General features: G+C 38.3%; 1 protein-coding gene across 2 annotated transcripts; it reads right to left on the bottom strand.

Annotated features, from left to right (window-relative positions):
* Positions 1-217: 217 nt before the first annotated feature.
* On the bottom strand, positions 218-16,273 carry DIO2 (iodothyronine deiodinase 2). 2 transcript variants are annotated; one of them, XM_072338669.1, is made up of 2 exons: positions 15,461-16,273; positions 218-5,474 (listed from the first exon to the last, which is right to left on the bottom strand). In XM_072338669.1, the coding sequence occupies exons 1-2, from the start codon at positions 15,680-15,682 to the stop codon at positions 4,857-4,859; spliced, it is 840 nt and encodes a 279-aa protein (XP_072194770.1). In that variant the 5' UTR covers positions 15,683-16,273; the 3' UTR covers positions 218-4,856. The 2 variants fall into 2 exon arrangements, with proteins under 2 accessions (XP_072194770.1, XP_072194771.1); XM_072338670.1 differs by having other exon boundaries at positions 4,902-5,474; positions 15,461-15,823.
* Between the last annotated feature and the right edge of the window lie 270 nt (positions 16,274-16,543).

Here is a 16,543-nt window from a genome sequence, read left to right as displayed (position 1 = left end):
AATTTTTTAAAATACTGTAATTCCATGCAGACTCAATTGCTGTCCTAGTTTTGCTATTTCTCTCTTAAATAAGGAAAACATAAATCTCAGCATTTATGAAGGGATTTTCTCATATTGCTTACAATCACATCAAGTTTCCCTGGTCTAATGTCAATTCCACTATACATTAATAACCAACATTAGAATAAAAAGACATAGAAGAGACATGTTTTTGTTTATAGTTTATTATAATACGAGAGAAAAAATAAAAGAAATCAAGAAAGCATATTTCATGGAGCACCATAATGTAACAAAATTTTGCTGGTTCTCCTATTTTTGACATTTAAACAATGACACACATAATCAGTACACACAGGCATCTACACCCCAGAAATGTTGTTCATGGCCCTTAAAGAGACTCCCCTCCTTTCAAACACAGAGGCACCAAGGTGCATAGAGGAACACCAGTGTGAGAGCATCTGAACACTGACTGAGTCAATTACTCTTTTGTTAGTGCTCTTCATAAACACACAAGCATTCCGGTTTCATCCCACTCTCTCTTCTTTGAAGTCTCTGGGTCCATAGGTAACTGAACGTGGATCCAGCACTGACATGGTGTAGAGCTGATCAAAACTGGCCAGTATTCCCTACCTGATACCTCTTATTGCTTTGGTTATAGTATTGAATGAAAGTCTGAAATACCATTAAACCTATACTCCACATCACAGAAAATACACTTTCACATGAACAGAAACATAACCTCCATCCCCACACACACCTGAAAGAATCACTGATACCTTTCCAAGAAGCTTTAAAAGTTTTCCCACCAAGATCACCGTCATACAAATGGCTGCATTTTCTAAGTGTTCAGACAGTTATTCAACAACATGTTTTGGAATATCTTTCCAACTTTCTAAAGAAGGGCATGCTTTCCTGCTGCCTTAAATTTATGTCATTGTCTACACAAGCAACAGCAAAATGCTATTGTTTTCTGTACAAAATGTTTTACATTCATTTTATACAGTGCTAAGTAATGATGCTAAGCACAGAACAATGTAGAACGATAGTCCAGAATGGCTATTTACCATGCTCAAAAAGAAAAAGTACTGGAAGCTTCCCATACTAATTTTGAGGCACAGTATCAGAGCCTCTATTACAAACACTAGCCTTCCAGAATACTTTCAGGCACCTATTTGGCAAGCTATTGCTCAATAAGTACGTCACACTGAAGCACCTCAGGTAATGTGGTTTTGCGCCCTCAAACAGTGAGAGTAAAAGATAAAAGCAAATCCAACCTCACAGTAGACTAGACTAATGATGAATCAGAATGCTAACAAGGTAGCAGACTTTCTGCCTGGATATGAAATAGCCCACAGTTACCTGACAGTTTCATGTATCTGATATGCCTCCTCTTCTTTCATCAGCTACAGAAATTGTATAGAGTTTAATTTCAAACCTTTCCTTTAAGATATTTCAATCTTGTCAAGAAAAATTTGAAGACATTGTGTGTCTATCATACACTTACAGAACATATATTTTACTCTAAGCCTATTTCTTTTTGAAATATTTCTCTTGCTTACTGACTGCAAATTTCCTGGGGAAATTTAAGCATTTACAGAATGCATTTCTGTCTTGATATTCATTGAGGCTGAACCATCTTTAAGTTTTGGGCTGAGTAAAGCATTCATGTTGCCAAGAAAGAAATTAAGTTATTGTGTATTTTTTCTTGTGGAAAATCCTTGTGGATTTCCCATTTAAAGAAGCCAATTTTATAATTCCTTTATACTGTGTGATGAACAGGCACCTATGAATAACAAGATACTGCACTAAAGCAAAATAACAATAATCCAAAAGGAAAAAGAAAATGGACTTGAAAATTAACCGGAACTTTAGGTACACAAAGAGGTATTAACTAATTGAATAACTAAGTCAGACTCCCTTCTCCAAGCTAAAGGTATGTTTTAACAGCTGTGCTAACCATTTCCCAAACAAACAGTTGAGATTTCATCTATACGATGGGGAAGAAAAGACAGAAAGAAAAGACTTGCTACTCTGAGTTTTACAAAGGATATGGAGATTTATGAACTTTCAGATGACTAAAAATATACTAAGAAAAAGATGCTGTGCTGGGTACACCAATGCATGCTTTCACTTGGACTAATATTCACAGCTCTACTCACCTGAGTAAAAGAACAGTGTAGCAAAAACAGAAGAGATTCAGAAAAAGGCAAAGAATATGAACCTATACAATGTGACCTATTGTTTGGCTTAAGAAAAAATAAGCCAAATGTAAACCAATATGTAAATTTCTATGTAAAGAATGTAAGCACTGACATACAAAAGAAAACTGGGAACACTGTTTTCTATACCTTTCCGACATACAAAAGGAGGAGATTAGAATAATATCTGAGCAACTAATTCAAATCATAAAATGGGGTTTGATTTTAGAATTTATACTTCAAGAAATATCTAGGTATCATAATTCTGGATTAGCCTCTCATAGAGATAAGGAGACATCAGTGATCATATTAGATATGACAAAACCAATAACATCTAAAAATTACAAAAGTTCCAGAAGAAATTATTGCACCTTCCCCTGAAGCATCTGATACAGTCAGAGGCAGGACACTGGATTAAATAAACAAAGGAGTTGAACTATGTCATTATTTTATAATATCGGGATTTAAAAATTCAGTGATATACTGCATTTAGGCATGAGGACAAATAGCAATCTTTCAAGCTGAACCATGAGTTACAGTAACATTAATGAATGGAAGGACAGAATGATTATTATTATTGGCCTTAGGCACCACTTATACCACTTGTATACATACATATGCATACATACAAACATACAATGTATATTTATGTGCATACATAAATATATGCATAAATACACACATACTCTTTTCTGAGAAACTAGGCTCACCGGAAGGCCTGAAGAGCATTCTATGTACCCTTCTTCTGATACACTTTGCCAGATTGTATAAGCATGGTTACCTTTAACAGTCTCCAGAAGAAAATATAAGAAAGGGAAGTTTGAACCAGAATATGGTAGAAATCACTCAGATTACTTTCATTATTTTAGATCATTATTTTAGATTTGAAAATAAATTTCCAAAAGCCTTCTTATTTGGCTAACTTGACCAAAAGCCAAGCAGAAAATAAAATAAAATAAAAATAAAAATACAACCCACAACATTAAAGAGACATTCTAAAAATTAAAATATTTATGCAGTTTTTGTTCTTTCATATGTTAGTACTACTACATCATCTTCCTGATAGTTGGCAGGATGAGAAATTAAAGGAACTAATTCGAGTTTTGCCAGCTTACCCTGTTTATCTGTTTCATGTTCCTGTCAAAGCTGAGAAAATAATTGATAGTCCATCTCATCTTAAGAGCTTTCACATCTAAGCTCTAACAGCTCATTGTAAACATGCCCCTTTATCAGGCTTGATGAAAACATTTTAGTTTTTAGTATTCCTAAATTTAATGTCTACTCTACACTGACATCATTTCTTAAAACATAATTAAAAATATTCCTCAAACCCATTCCAATGAAAATTCTGCCATCTTTCACACTTACGTTTATTCACACAGATTGTCCTCCCTGTTTCTCTGAGAAAGCTCTTGAGAGCAAGAGTGAATCAAACACAGATTACTGTCTCATCCAAGCGCAGAAGTGGAGTTCATTAATGTTGAGGTTGCAAACTACTTCACTTTCAGCTAAGCTAATCTATCTATAAACTAATTGCAAGTATCTAAGACAGCAAAAATCAGCTTGACTACACTTAACAGGTTAAGGGACAGGATAGTTTTTCATTTCAGTGAGGTAAAGTATGTTGTATATAAGATCCCCCATCCCCAAAATGCATCTGTATGGTCATTAACTAAAATAAAACTAAAACTAAAATAAAAAAAAATAAACAAACAAACAAACAGAGAGAGAAATAAGTTATTTTTTAAAAAACCTAAAAATGAAGCAACCTTTAAGTTTAGTTTTAGACAGAAAGAGTTCAAGGGGAAATAGAAAGAGAGAGAATGAGAGAATATTGATAAATGCATGCTGTTGACAGCTCTGAGAACCAGGAGATGGCATTAACTGAGTTTTGTCTCATGATACCAGTACTAGATGGTTCTTACTGTGTTGCTATAAATAGTCCAAGATTTTAGTTTTCAAAGTGGATTACAGTGGGCTTAATTGATCACCTTTCTCTTTTTGGTACAACTTCAAAGACTTTAATATCTTTTTCAGCAGGCACAGGCCTACCTATTGGATGCAAACATATAGATAGAATTGCATCGTTAATATGTTGTGCAGAGATGTCCATAGAGAGTACAAATACCAGCATACAATGTTTCATCTTGATCTGAGCAATTGTGCATGCAGAATGCATTGCATGATGGTTCCTGTAGTCTCTAAACAAGAAAATCTTTAACAAGAGAGGAGGAATGCCACACTCCACTGCATTTCTTTGCAAAGTCATTGCAAGACCCTGGCTTCTTCAAAATTGCTTGCGTTGGCCACAGGAAAGAAGTGCTATTGATGAAATGCACAGCATTTACTTTCCATGGACTCTCTGGCAAGTAGCAAGGCTTCCAGCTCACCCCAGCATCGACACTTCACAAGATGAGTTCCTCCAGAAGACAAATCTTACCCCATCTCTATTCCTGCATACCAGCAGTATGTTCCCTCCAGAGCCTCTTCACCTTTCCTGTCCCATAGGGAGTGCAGGAGTGGGATTCTTTTCTTACAATGTTTATGTGAGTTGGTTCTTTTCCTACTTTGACCTTGTTATCAATTGTTCTCCTGCAATCACCTGAAAGGCCTTATTCAAGCCAGCATATATTTTCCTTATTTCCCTTTTACATCACCTTAAAGGGACACATCTGTTGACATATCTTCTGTAGAGAATGAATTTCATCTTTTGCTGAAGTTTTGTTCTAACCAAAGACGAACCTCCTGAAGATTGTAGAAAAAGGGGCCTTTACCTCCCAGGTAGGCGATTTTTTGTCTTTGCACAATGCATACCCTCTCAAATGAAACCCCATAGGCCACATTGGCATTGTTGTCCATGCAGTCAGCCACCACTTGGCACTGAGGTGGCAAAGAGAAGCGTTCCAGGAGCTGGTGAGCAGCTGCACATCGATCTTCCTGATTCCTGTGCTTCTTAACTTCAAAGGAAGATGGGGAGATACCAGGAGCAGCCCAGCCATCTGATGGATGAGCCTCGTCGATGTAGACCAACAGAAAGTCAGCCACGCCAGAGAACTCTTCCACCAGCTTGCTGAAGGCAGACAGCTGGCTTGTGAACGGTGGTCAGGTAGCTGAGCCAAAATTAACCACCAGTGGCCGCTCAGAGTTGGCAAAATCCAGAAGACGGCACTTGGTTCCACACTTGCCACCGACACTCTTCCAGCCGCTACTGCTGCCATCATTGCTCTTGGCTATGTGAATTACACTGGAGTTTGGAGCTTCTCCTCCGAGTTTGACCTGACAACAGAAGAAAGAATATTATAGAAAGTTAGTGTGACCTTTTACCCAATATTCTTCATGATTATTGTATTCAAATTAAGAATTACCTATTCAAAGAGTACCGCAGTTGCCCACATGGACACTAGCGTGGGGATTCAGGATTTTTCAAATCCTTAGAAGCATCAGCATCAAAAATTTCATCTAGTCCATCCCTACTCACAGTACAGAAAAATGTGTCATACTTGACATGTATACCACTGCATTATTGTTAGAAAATTGGTTCCAGGACCTGTTTTGTCCTGTCTACCATACATATAGCCCTGTCAGTTCTCTTATGTTTGCAGACTCTTAGCTTGCTTTCAGGTAGACTACCTTCTCTTTCTTCTAATTTTTTTCCTGTGACAATGACATCATCAGTTCCACAAGTTACACCTATTTATACACTCAAGATATTTGCTTTTTCCATCATAGCTGTTTTGGAAAAACAGTAAACTATTGACTAAGAGTTAACTAACGAGCTGAGCTGTTGTAGTGCTTAGGTTTCTTTTTTCACCTTTCTAGATTTTCCTCATCATGGATTTGTGCACCAGCCTGAATCCAGTGCTTTGCACTCATCTTCATTGACTAGCATCCCATACTTTCAAACCGCTTTTCCAGTTCTTCAGAATCATTCTGCATTAAATTACTGATCTTCAAAGCATACACGGTGGCCCTCAATTTTGAGAAATTTGAAGACATTTAATATAAGTGCAGTCCAGGAATGAAAATACTCAGAGTAGCAAACACAAGAGACATCTCTGCAGACATACACCAAAACCATCATTCTGTTTTGACAGTGGACTGTTGATAACAGCACTCTTCAAATCACTCAATTAGCGAACAAGTGATTAATTCCCTTCTATTGCAGTGTTTCTCTAGAAGACTGGATGAAAACAGCAAGAAAAGGAGAAAGTTTTTATGACAGCTCAAAAGTTAGTTGTTCTCAGACCTAACCCCAGAATTAATTCGGATCCAACAGGGAATTGTGAAATCCAGCAGGCATTTGTCTGAGATTCCCTTCCTACAGAAAGGCAGAACATTCTCCCTCAGCTGGGACTGCCAGAATAAGGTGGTGCCTGCAGAGGGCTCCAAGATCCTTAGCTGATATCTGCTGTGGAATCACAAAATCTTTCTAGGTAAGACAATTAGCTTTAATGAGTTCTGCCATAGCAATTCTTATGCATCTGCCTTTAACATCAAGCTCAAGTATAACTATGCAATTATCCTTTATTATTTCTCTGTCTTTCTCTATTCCTCCTGTTATTTGATTATGTTTAGAAGTGTTGCTTTGAAGGACACACACAGGCCAAATTCTGAAGTTCTTAATACTTCATTCACTTCCTTCTGAAGACACACTCCACGTGAAATCAATAGATGTTAACAGAGAATGAAAACTGTGTAAAATGTGATTAAATTACTGATTAAGGGTACGTCTTTAATCTATACTGCATTGTAGGGTATTCTGATGAGTCAGATACAGTAAGAAGCTGAGTTAACAAGTGAATACTTAACAAATATATTTGCTGCTCCACACAGACACAGAGGCAAGTACCTTGTAAATGCAGCATGTACCGTCTCTTCTAGAGCCGTGGTAAATCAAAAACAAGCTTGAAAACATCAAATTTTGGAATAAATGAGTTTAAGATCTGTTGTGTGGGTGGGCTCTCCACTGAACTTGAGGAAAGAAAAAGGCTGTATCTCAATTCTTCTCAATAGAATAAATAATCTCTCTTGAGAAAGGTGGGTTCAGACACTCAGGCTATAGTGTCTGTCCATGTTACAAGAGTCTCAACTTGCAGCATTTAGGAGATGCTATACTTCATTACAGGTTGTAAATACTCTTGTGCAGAGCTGTTGAACATTTTGTTTCTCTCTACCATTATATGCAATAAGATAGGCAAAGCAAAAGTCTGTACGGCAAAGATCAGACATAAGCAAAAAATACAAAGGTCAAGATCATCTGTAAATGATCCTATCATTCTAAGGGTTGCATTCATTCACAAGACAGCTAGACAGATCCACAGTTTAAGCTGACAGTTTCCAAAAAACATCTGCACAAACCCTAGATTCCCCTTATCTAGAAAGCTTAGCCATTCTTACACTATCTAGCAATTGATTATTCAGAGCAGAATTGCCCCAAATCCATCTTTTGGGCAAAGTATGACATGTAGATATCTGTGCTGCTGCACCCACTCACTGGATGAATAATGGACTTCAGTATTTAAGAGCATGTGCTCAATCAGTCAAGGAAAAGAAGTAATTACATGTGATTTGTCTCATAAATCACAATTGAGAAACACACTTTCAGTTCCTGTTATATGCCAGCACTTTTCAAAGGATAGGAAAATAAAGGTAAAAAGGACAGAAGCAAGCACAACTGAGCAGCGAACAGAGTTGCTCAGGAGACAAGAAACTTTTGAGCAAACTGCTCCTCTGACTCTTTGTATTTTATTTTGACAACACTATTATGACCAAAAATACTCTAATCAACACTAAAATCTTTACTGAGAAACCAAAGTCTCTTCCTTAATCATATTTATGCAGAAAGAGAGGCTAAATACTGTAAGCCCCTCATTACCAACTCCTTGCTCAGGCCTACCAAAGGCTTCTTTTCCTAGGGAAGTTTGCAAACCATGAAAGAACAGACTAACAAAACAACTCCAGTTGAACACCAATGTGTGAATGCCCTTCAACTATTTAACAGTGATTTCAGTAACTGCAACGCATTTCACTCTTCTCCAACGATCATGTTTGTGTCCCGCCTACCATATTTCTTACTGACCAAAAAATAAGTGGATTTAGGACATTAGGTACAAATGTGTCATCTGCTACCTTACAACAGTTTCTCTTCATTTCCCACAGCTACGAAGTGAGTCTCATGGCCGTAGGTTACCTATCGTGTTAATTTTTGTTTCTAGGAGTGCTTGTGTTGTTTATTTTTTCCCCTTAATGAGACATCCTTGCCAAGAGGGCATTCACAAGGCATTTTCTGCTCTTGTAGAAAAGTAATTAGGTCGGTGCCTTGTTCCATGCCAGTGTCAGGCACTCCAAAAAACAGCCCTGCCCAGTCGTTAATGCTCAAACACAAGCAGCGGCATCTCCACTAATTGGTCTTGATGAAGCGCTGACGTTCCCAAAGGGACTCTTTATTTCACCAGGCTCGGGAACCGATTGACACAGGATGACAATATCATCTTTGCTGATCATCTGCATTGTGGGCTTGGCTGTCTTCTTTGTTGTTATTTATTGAAAGAAAAAATAGCTCTTGGAAAAGAAAATCAACACAATGAGAAAACAAACAAAAAAGCCATGTATTCAGCCAAACCGCTTTTGAAATCTTACACAAAGGCAGGCAAAATATATATTCTGAGAAACAAACTAGCAGAATATCCCTCACACGCAATCCAGCATTTCTATAATCACGTACTTATGTGTGTGATGATTCGAGCATTGAGCTGGAGCATTCTGGACAGCAGACAGAGGTGGAAACCAGGCCACCTGTCCCTGCAAAATACATGCAGTAAGCCAAGCACGCGTGCAAGCCAGCCTGGCCCTAAAGAACTGACTCTCATTGTTAGGGTGAATTTTGTGTTTGCTTGAGAGCCTTGGTACTGCATCTCCTCCTCTGAGTGCAGAGAGAGTAAAAGGGAGCAAGGCCGTTGATTTTTAATATGCAGACTGAAAAATAAGGGAGACTTAGGAGCAAGAAAGAAAGCTCTGTTCATAAACTACAGGCTAGAAATAGCACATACCGCTATGTTCATGCTCCATGAGAACAAGAAAAGCCCCATGGACAGAATATCACCTCATTTACCTTTTTGTTGTTGTTGTTGTTTTGCTTTTATCAGCTTTAGCATAACTCTCTTGGGATTCTGTGCACTGAAACATAGCTTTCGTTCCCTGCATGAGAGATTTTCAAGCAGTTTGGCAGGCCCATTAGGCTGTGTCAAACCCCTAAAGAAAATAGGTGTTGCCAGACAATTAGCAGTCTGTGATACTAGCCATTTAAATACAGTCATGCTGTGCTTGGGTCTGGAGTCCAGCAGTTGGTTATGAACTGAATCCCTGGAGTTTTTTGCTCTTTTTCATATTCCATGCTTTCCTTTGATTTGATTCCATTCAGCTAAGCAAAGCCTCCAAATAGCCTGATATTACTCAGTGCTTCATCCAAATCATAATCAGACCCTGACTGCAGAAGTATATATATTATTATTTTTGTTTTCTCTTACATGTCTCAGAATTTTATGGTGGCTAAAATTTACTGGAGGTTCTTGTTTGGAGGAGTGTACAGGAATGGGAACTCTTCATTTATCATGGGGACATGGGGATGTGGCAGTTTGCTTTAAGAAACTGGAGTACCCAAACTGGGGAGCAGAGATTGAAATTTACTTCTTCCAGAGTCCAGAGTCTTAATTTAGGATCAGGTGTGTGAAGCTGAGGGAGGGAAGTGGGAGACAAATTAAAAGGTCACAGTTTGGATAAAAATAACTAGTCAAACGATCCCTCTTTATTTAAAAACTGTCAGTCCTAGAAATGAGTATGCATGGCAAAAGGAAAGCATAAAGGAACTTTTTGCCTTACATACTCATAAAGAAAAATTCTAGTTCCTCTGATCAGAGAGACTATAGCAATCTTCCCTATAGCTTATGATCCCCTAAAGATGGGAGCATGGCCCATGACATTGTGGCCTGTAGGGCAATGTGTCCACTTGTGGGCCAGAGGCTGCCCTTGTTGACCCTACCCTACAGAAACCAGAGGCCTTCAATGACAGGCTGATTAACCATTACTGTCTGGGCAGCAGACACACAGGAGATATTTGACATTACTTTGAAGGATTATTCATTCCCATTCCTTAGCTTTAGCACTGTGTGAACTCAGAGTAATGATTTTGCTGTAGAGGCAGAGCTTAGGTGCAAGGACCAGGTGTAATTTTTTCCTGGATGATGCACACTAGCTAATTTTCATCTAGATCTTATAGCCAAACTGGTGCTTCCAGAAAGTTTCACAAAAACATAAGCAGTCTTTTCAATCAGTTCAAGCGAGGATTTTTCCTACATAAGGGTAAAAACAGGAGACTGTACAGATTTAGGAAATTGTTAAAATTCTCAAAATAAAGTGGGTAGGACAAGACCCCATGCAGAGCAAGAGTCACCATATTTCTTCTCCTATCCTTTGTCTGCCTTGAATGTTTAAACTGCAAGCTCCTTGGGACAAACTCCCTGCTGCTCTTGTTTAGGACATGGACTAGCACAATGGGTCCCTGATCTAGGTTGGTCCTTAAACACTTTTATAATAAACACGATTAAATATTAATAAAAATGACAATATTTTAATAATAATGACAATGACAAGCCCAAATCCTGTAGAATTTATGTTCCAAACACCGCAGGAAAGGTTTTAATTGTGGTTTTGTTTTGTTTTTCATTTCTTTCATGATTGTTTTTAATTGAAAATGTCAATGAAAACAATTCTGCTAGCTCTGAAGATCATAAAGCCAGTAAAAGCTTTTAATACCACACAGTGTCTAGCCCTAAACCCTGAAACTACACAACACTTACCCTTTAGGAGAGCATTTATTTCACAATTTGACGTTATGACTGTCTACTGTACTTCCTTACCTTAAGAAAGGTATATAAATGATGTCTTTCTTCCAACCAATAAAAGATCACCAAAATGCAGAGATACTGAACAGCAAAAGAGCAAGTAAAAGACAGATCTTTCTGTTATCTTCACATCCTGCTTTGTGTTAACGTTGCATAGCATGCACTTAATGTCTCAAATGCTGACCCTTCTCCATTCTGTCCTCTTTTGCATACATTTTGGTTTTTTTTGTTTTTTTTAAGCAACAAACATAGGTGGGCAGAAGTAACCCAAAGTAATTTAACTGTGCCCTCCTGAAGTTGGGATAATCTCAGTGGGCCTGAAGCAGAGATGTGCCTGTGCTCTAAGGCTGGGACCTTCTGCCAGAACCCCCCTCCCTGCTAAGCCTGCAATGCCCGCATTTGCTGTTGGCCCTTTCTAAAGGCAATGAAAAGTTGTACAACTACACATACATATCTGTTACCATCCCTTTACGGAGATACAACCTTGCCAAGCATTTGGCTGCATCAGGAAGATGCCACCCCTCGAAAAACCACAGTAAGGTGCAGAAGAGGAAGGATTTCCTCTAGGGTAGCCTTGCAAGTCTGTGTTGGGAACCAGAACCAGTATTCTAACACATTCCCAAAATCTCTTCTGTTTTTACTCTCTTAGCAGTGGGTGTGCATGCATGTGTCTCTACATGTGTGTACAGGTGTACTCACGTATGTCTATACATGTATGGAGAAATGGAAGTAGACTGTCTTCTGTAAGAGCAAATTATTTATGTCCATGCTTTGCATTTGTACATGTACCTATGTACATATATAGAGACAAATACACATGTGCATATTTATCTATACACATAGAAAAAATGTAAAAATGTGTAAACACCTATACACAAATGCATACAAGATTTGCTCTTCAGGAATCAATCACCTTGTTTTTGTAGATAAACAAAGCACAGCAGTAAACTGGAAAAATAATATTAAATAAATTAGTAGCACCCTTCCAGTCAAATAAAGTTAACAACATTTGCCTACTAGCTCTATTTATCTCTCTTATGACAACTAATCTGATCTTAATGACTCCCTTACTGTAATGAAAGACAAGCTTGCCTCTTGGGAAAGAATGGTAGGAGTAGGTTCCTTAAATAACAAAGATGATGCGATGTGGACAATACCAGCACTGAGTGAGACAGATACTGAACTTCAGGGCTAAGGAAGTAAAAAAAAGATATATTAATCTTTGATAAAATTCACATGAGAAATCAAAGATGAATAAGACCAGTCATTTTTATTCTGGTTGGACAGTAAAATGCAGGGAAAATGAATTAAATAAAATATGTCATCAGACAAGAATATGGAAAACATTCTATACACAAAACATCAAACTGCATTGTTTTTCCTCTGAGGATATTAAAATTTTCAGCTGTTGCTAAGTAATCTTGACTCTTAAGTAAGTGCCTTAACCAAAAAATCATGTGTAGCCATACTTAGTAACAACAAAAAAACAGAACAAAAGGAAGTTCAAATTTGGGTAAGATATTAAAGTTTTTCTGCAGGAGAAAATGCATCAGTATCTTGTTTTCAACTATACTCTACTTTAGTTATTCACAAATAATCTCTCGTACACTAGCCTCTAAACAAAATCAGTTCTGTGTGGGCTCAAGTCAGAGCTCCTTTCTTAGAATAAATTCACTGTTAATCTAGAACCCAGTATTTACCCACTGACTTTTTCTGGAATGGCTTTCAGTAAATTTTCCAGTAAATACAAATAGAACATGAAGTACTTTTATGCAATGTGCAATGAAAAGTGCTCAGGAAGAGTTCTGTGTAAGTGACACAAAACATACAACCAAGTATAGTTACTGCTCTGATCCAGGCTTCTGCTAACTGACAAAGTTTCTGCTAAGCTTTGGTCTACTTCACCCATCTTCATTTCTGCTAATCTAGCAAAAAATCTGTGATTATCTCATAAATATTTCTGAATGGAATGAGTTTAAGCACCTGCTTAAGTACTTTGCTAATACCTGGCTACAGCTAGAAAACTGGAGCAATAAGCAATCAAAGTTATGACAGAGACTGCATTTAGCTATACTAATTTGTATCTTAATTCCATAATATTTTCATTTCCTACCTTGGATAAGATTCAAACATGAAAACTGGAGAGTATCTTTCAGACTGAGAAAAAGATATTTCAAGGAAAAGATGTTTTGCAGGACAATCTAATATATGTCAATATTTCAGTTTTTAAACTCTTATGTCATAGAACAGTGTATATTTCATATTTTTTCACCTCTACCAATTTTGTAGTAGAGATGACTCGCCTTCAGCTAACACTGCTCCATTTATTTGTCACCTCTATAATTTGACCTCTACAATTATCAACTTCTCTGTGTCAATCAGCATTTTCCAATAACTTTCTAGTCTTGTGGCCCATAATTCTGTAAAGTAAAAAGGACCCTTTCCATTATTTGGAAATCAGTTCTGTCTTAAGGACAGCTGTCATGAATGGATTATTTACACTTTTTGGAATGAGGTGAGAAAATCTGGTTATATTTATACACTTTTTTTTCTGCTGAATTTATTCTAGGGACTGTAGAGATTGATTGGACTGAGCAATCTAGGTCATTTAATAGTGATAAGGAAGATACCTAAGTTCAAGTTACACATTTCTTTGCCAACATCAAAAACAGCACAGAGCCATCCTAACCACAACTTCCATGGTTGACACTAACAGTAGTAAAGAAAATGTGAAGAACTACTCTAAGAAAAGTATGATCTTAAGCAAAACGAGACTGGAGACATTTCATAATTATGTGACTCCTTACAGCTCCACACCTTCTGTAGAACCTGGGCCAGACACAGGTCAAAGTTTTGGGAAGTGGAAATTTGGCTGTTTCAGAGCTGTGCCACTGACATCCTTGTGAGCCTTGACCAAGTCATGCATTAACTGTACTGTCTTACCTCATCTTTAAAATGGTAACAATAGCGTTCACCAACCCATTTAACAAGGCAGCTGAAACATTTACTTCTTGACGTTTATGAAAAGACCACAACCAGAAATCAGTAGGGATAGGAGAATAGTGTACTTCAGTATTCAGCATTACTTTGTTTGGATTGCCAGCTGGCCAATTTCTAGCGTGGCAATAAGAGGTTGACCCATTTGGAAAAGATTAATGTTAATTTTCAGTATAAGACAAATATAAATAACATCTTTGTGGCTTTGGTTTCAGGCTAAGCAGCTTGTATTCTATATCACAAAGCCAGCAATCACCAACACCACCAGCTCTTCACTTCTCTAGTTAAGAGCAAATACTGAGAGGATGCAAAAGGGGTCTAGGGGGTGAGAGAATACAAAAATAATTATTTCAAAAGATACAGAGCTATTGTTTGGATTGGACCCCAATGACCTCATGACATCACTAGGTGTGTTAAATTAGAAGGTCTAAATAAGACAACACATTAACAGACTAAGTACTGTTTTGGAAGCCACAGGGCTCTGAATCCAGCTCTTCTACTTACTAACTGGGTGGCCTGTTTAAGAAATTACATCTTTTTGTGTCCACTTTCTCAACATATAAAAAGGAGTTATAACCACCACATGAGACCTGGGCAGTACCAAGGGGTAATGTTTGTACAAAACTTTAAAGGCAAAAAACAAACAAACAAAAAAAAAAAAAACAAACCAAAAAACCACGTTGCATAACTGCTATTAGCATTATTAACTTAAATCACCAGACAGCTGTCCCTCAGTCAGTCAAGTTCATTTTTAATCTCTGACACATCCTCACTGCTTTCAGGAGGAAAAAAGACTCACTGCTTGACTCCATGCCCAGTTTTACTATTACCTTAATTCTTCTTCCAATCTAAAAGTTAACATACATGTAAAAGAAAACAGCAGTGTAATGACAAAGTTTTGTTTTTATCTTTTACAATAATTAAAGCAGTTCTATGTTAGGTAGAGAACATTTGTGTACCTAGAGCTCTATCTCAAGATGCACTCTGCACAATCTCTGAGGATCTCATATGGCAAACGATTAAGTGACAACTTCAAAAGCATTTAGAACGTTGTATAACTATTCCTATGTGCGCATCTCAAAGTACATTATAAACATTATTATTCGTATTGGCAGGGAAACTGAGGCACAGCTAAGTGGCATAGCAGTTGCTATACAAAGAATGAGAGGCAGAGAAGAGCCAGCAGCTCTCCAATCTCAGCCCCAGACTACAAGCACTGCTCCCTTCTGCTTTTACCTCTCCCACTAAACTTAACTTCAAACAGGGGACTCCTTGCAGCGCACGGTTTAACTCCCCTCTTTGCTGGCAACAGGGGTGCCCAGAGCAGCTGCCCACCCCAAAGTGCCGGTGCCGTCCCGCACCCACCTGCTTGTAGGCGTCCAGGAGGAAGCTGTTCCAGACGCAGCGCAGCCCCTCCGAGGTCAGCATCCTCCGCCACTCACCGCGCGCAGACTTGGAGCGGCTCAGAAACAGCACCATGTGCTTCAGGAGGATTACAGAGTCATACAGCGCAAGGAAGAGGCAATTGGAGAAAAAGACCGGCAAGATCTGAAGTGTGATCAGCAAATCCACACTTAACAAACCCATCTTCCTTGCTGCTTCTCTTCTGCCGGATGAATTCAGCTCCCTTTTTTGCCCTGTACTCTCATTTACAGAAGTAAAAAGCTTATTAAAAGTCTCATTAGCCTCCCTCCGTCTCACTCTTCAAAATGAGCAGAGATGGTTAAATATGAGGAGGCTGGTTAAAACCATAACTGCATGATACTGATTCAGCTTAAAGCTGCTTAATTTTCAGAAACTAAGATGTTAACAGAAGTTCTTCCCTTAACTAGGAGACCTTCTGATTTTGCTGAAGGGAGAAGCAGCTGTGCTTCCAGCTCCCTCCACATACCAAATTTAAGCTGAGATTGTTAATTGTTAACTTTCCAGCGCTATCCCATTGTCTCTCAGCTATTTAAGCACTGAGCAGACTTCCCGCTCCTGTGTCAGTAAAGCTAGCTACCAGGTGCTGCAACACTTTTGTTAAAAAAGGTTTATGGGCATACAAACTTTCTGTTCCTTCCTCCCTTCCTCCTCCCTCTCTTTCCCTCTCTCCCCCCCTCCCTCACTCCGTTCCTGCCTTCCTCCTCTCGCCCTCTCTCTTGCTATCTGCCTATGGTGCAAAGTGCTTTCTCCTCTGGAGTTCTAGCTTGCTTCCCTGAAGCCTTTTATACATTCCCTGGCTAATTGCTGCAATAGAGAAATGAAACCCTAATCTTAGCAAAGATCTTGACGTCAATGTAAAAGAGGGCTTTACTTTGGCCAGGACTGCAGTGAATAGAAAAGTGAAATTCTCAAAACTTTTTTTTTTTTTTTTTTTTTTTTTTAAGAGAGAGAAAAAAAAAGAAAAGAGAGAGACAGACAGCAAGGGTGGAACGCTGCTTTGCTTTGAAAAGGAAAGAGGAAAAA

This window comes from Excalfactoria chinensis, chromosome 5 (genome assembly GCF_039878825.1).
Source record: "Excalfactoria chinensis isolate bCotChi1 chromosome 5, bCotChi1.hap2, whole genome shotgun sequence".
NCBI classification, from domain to species: domain Eukaryota; kingdom Metazoa; phylum Chordata; class Aves; order Galliformes; family Phasianidae; genus Excalfactoria; species Excalfactoria chinensis.
This window is presented reverse-complemented; position numbering and strand designations above follow the sequence as displayed.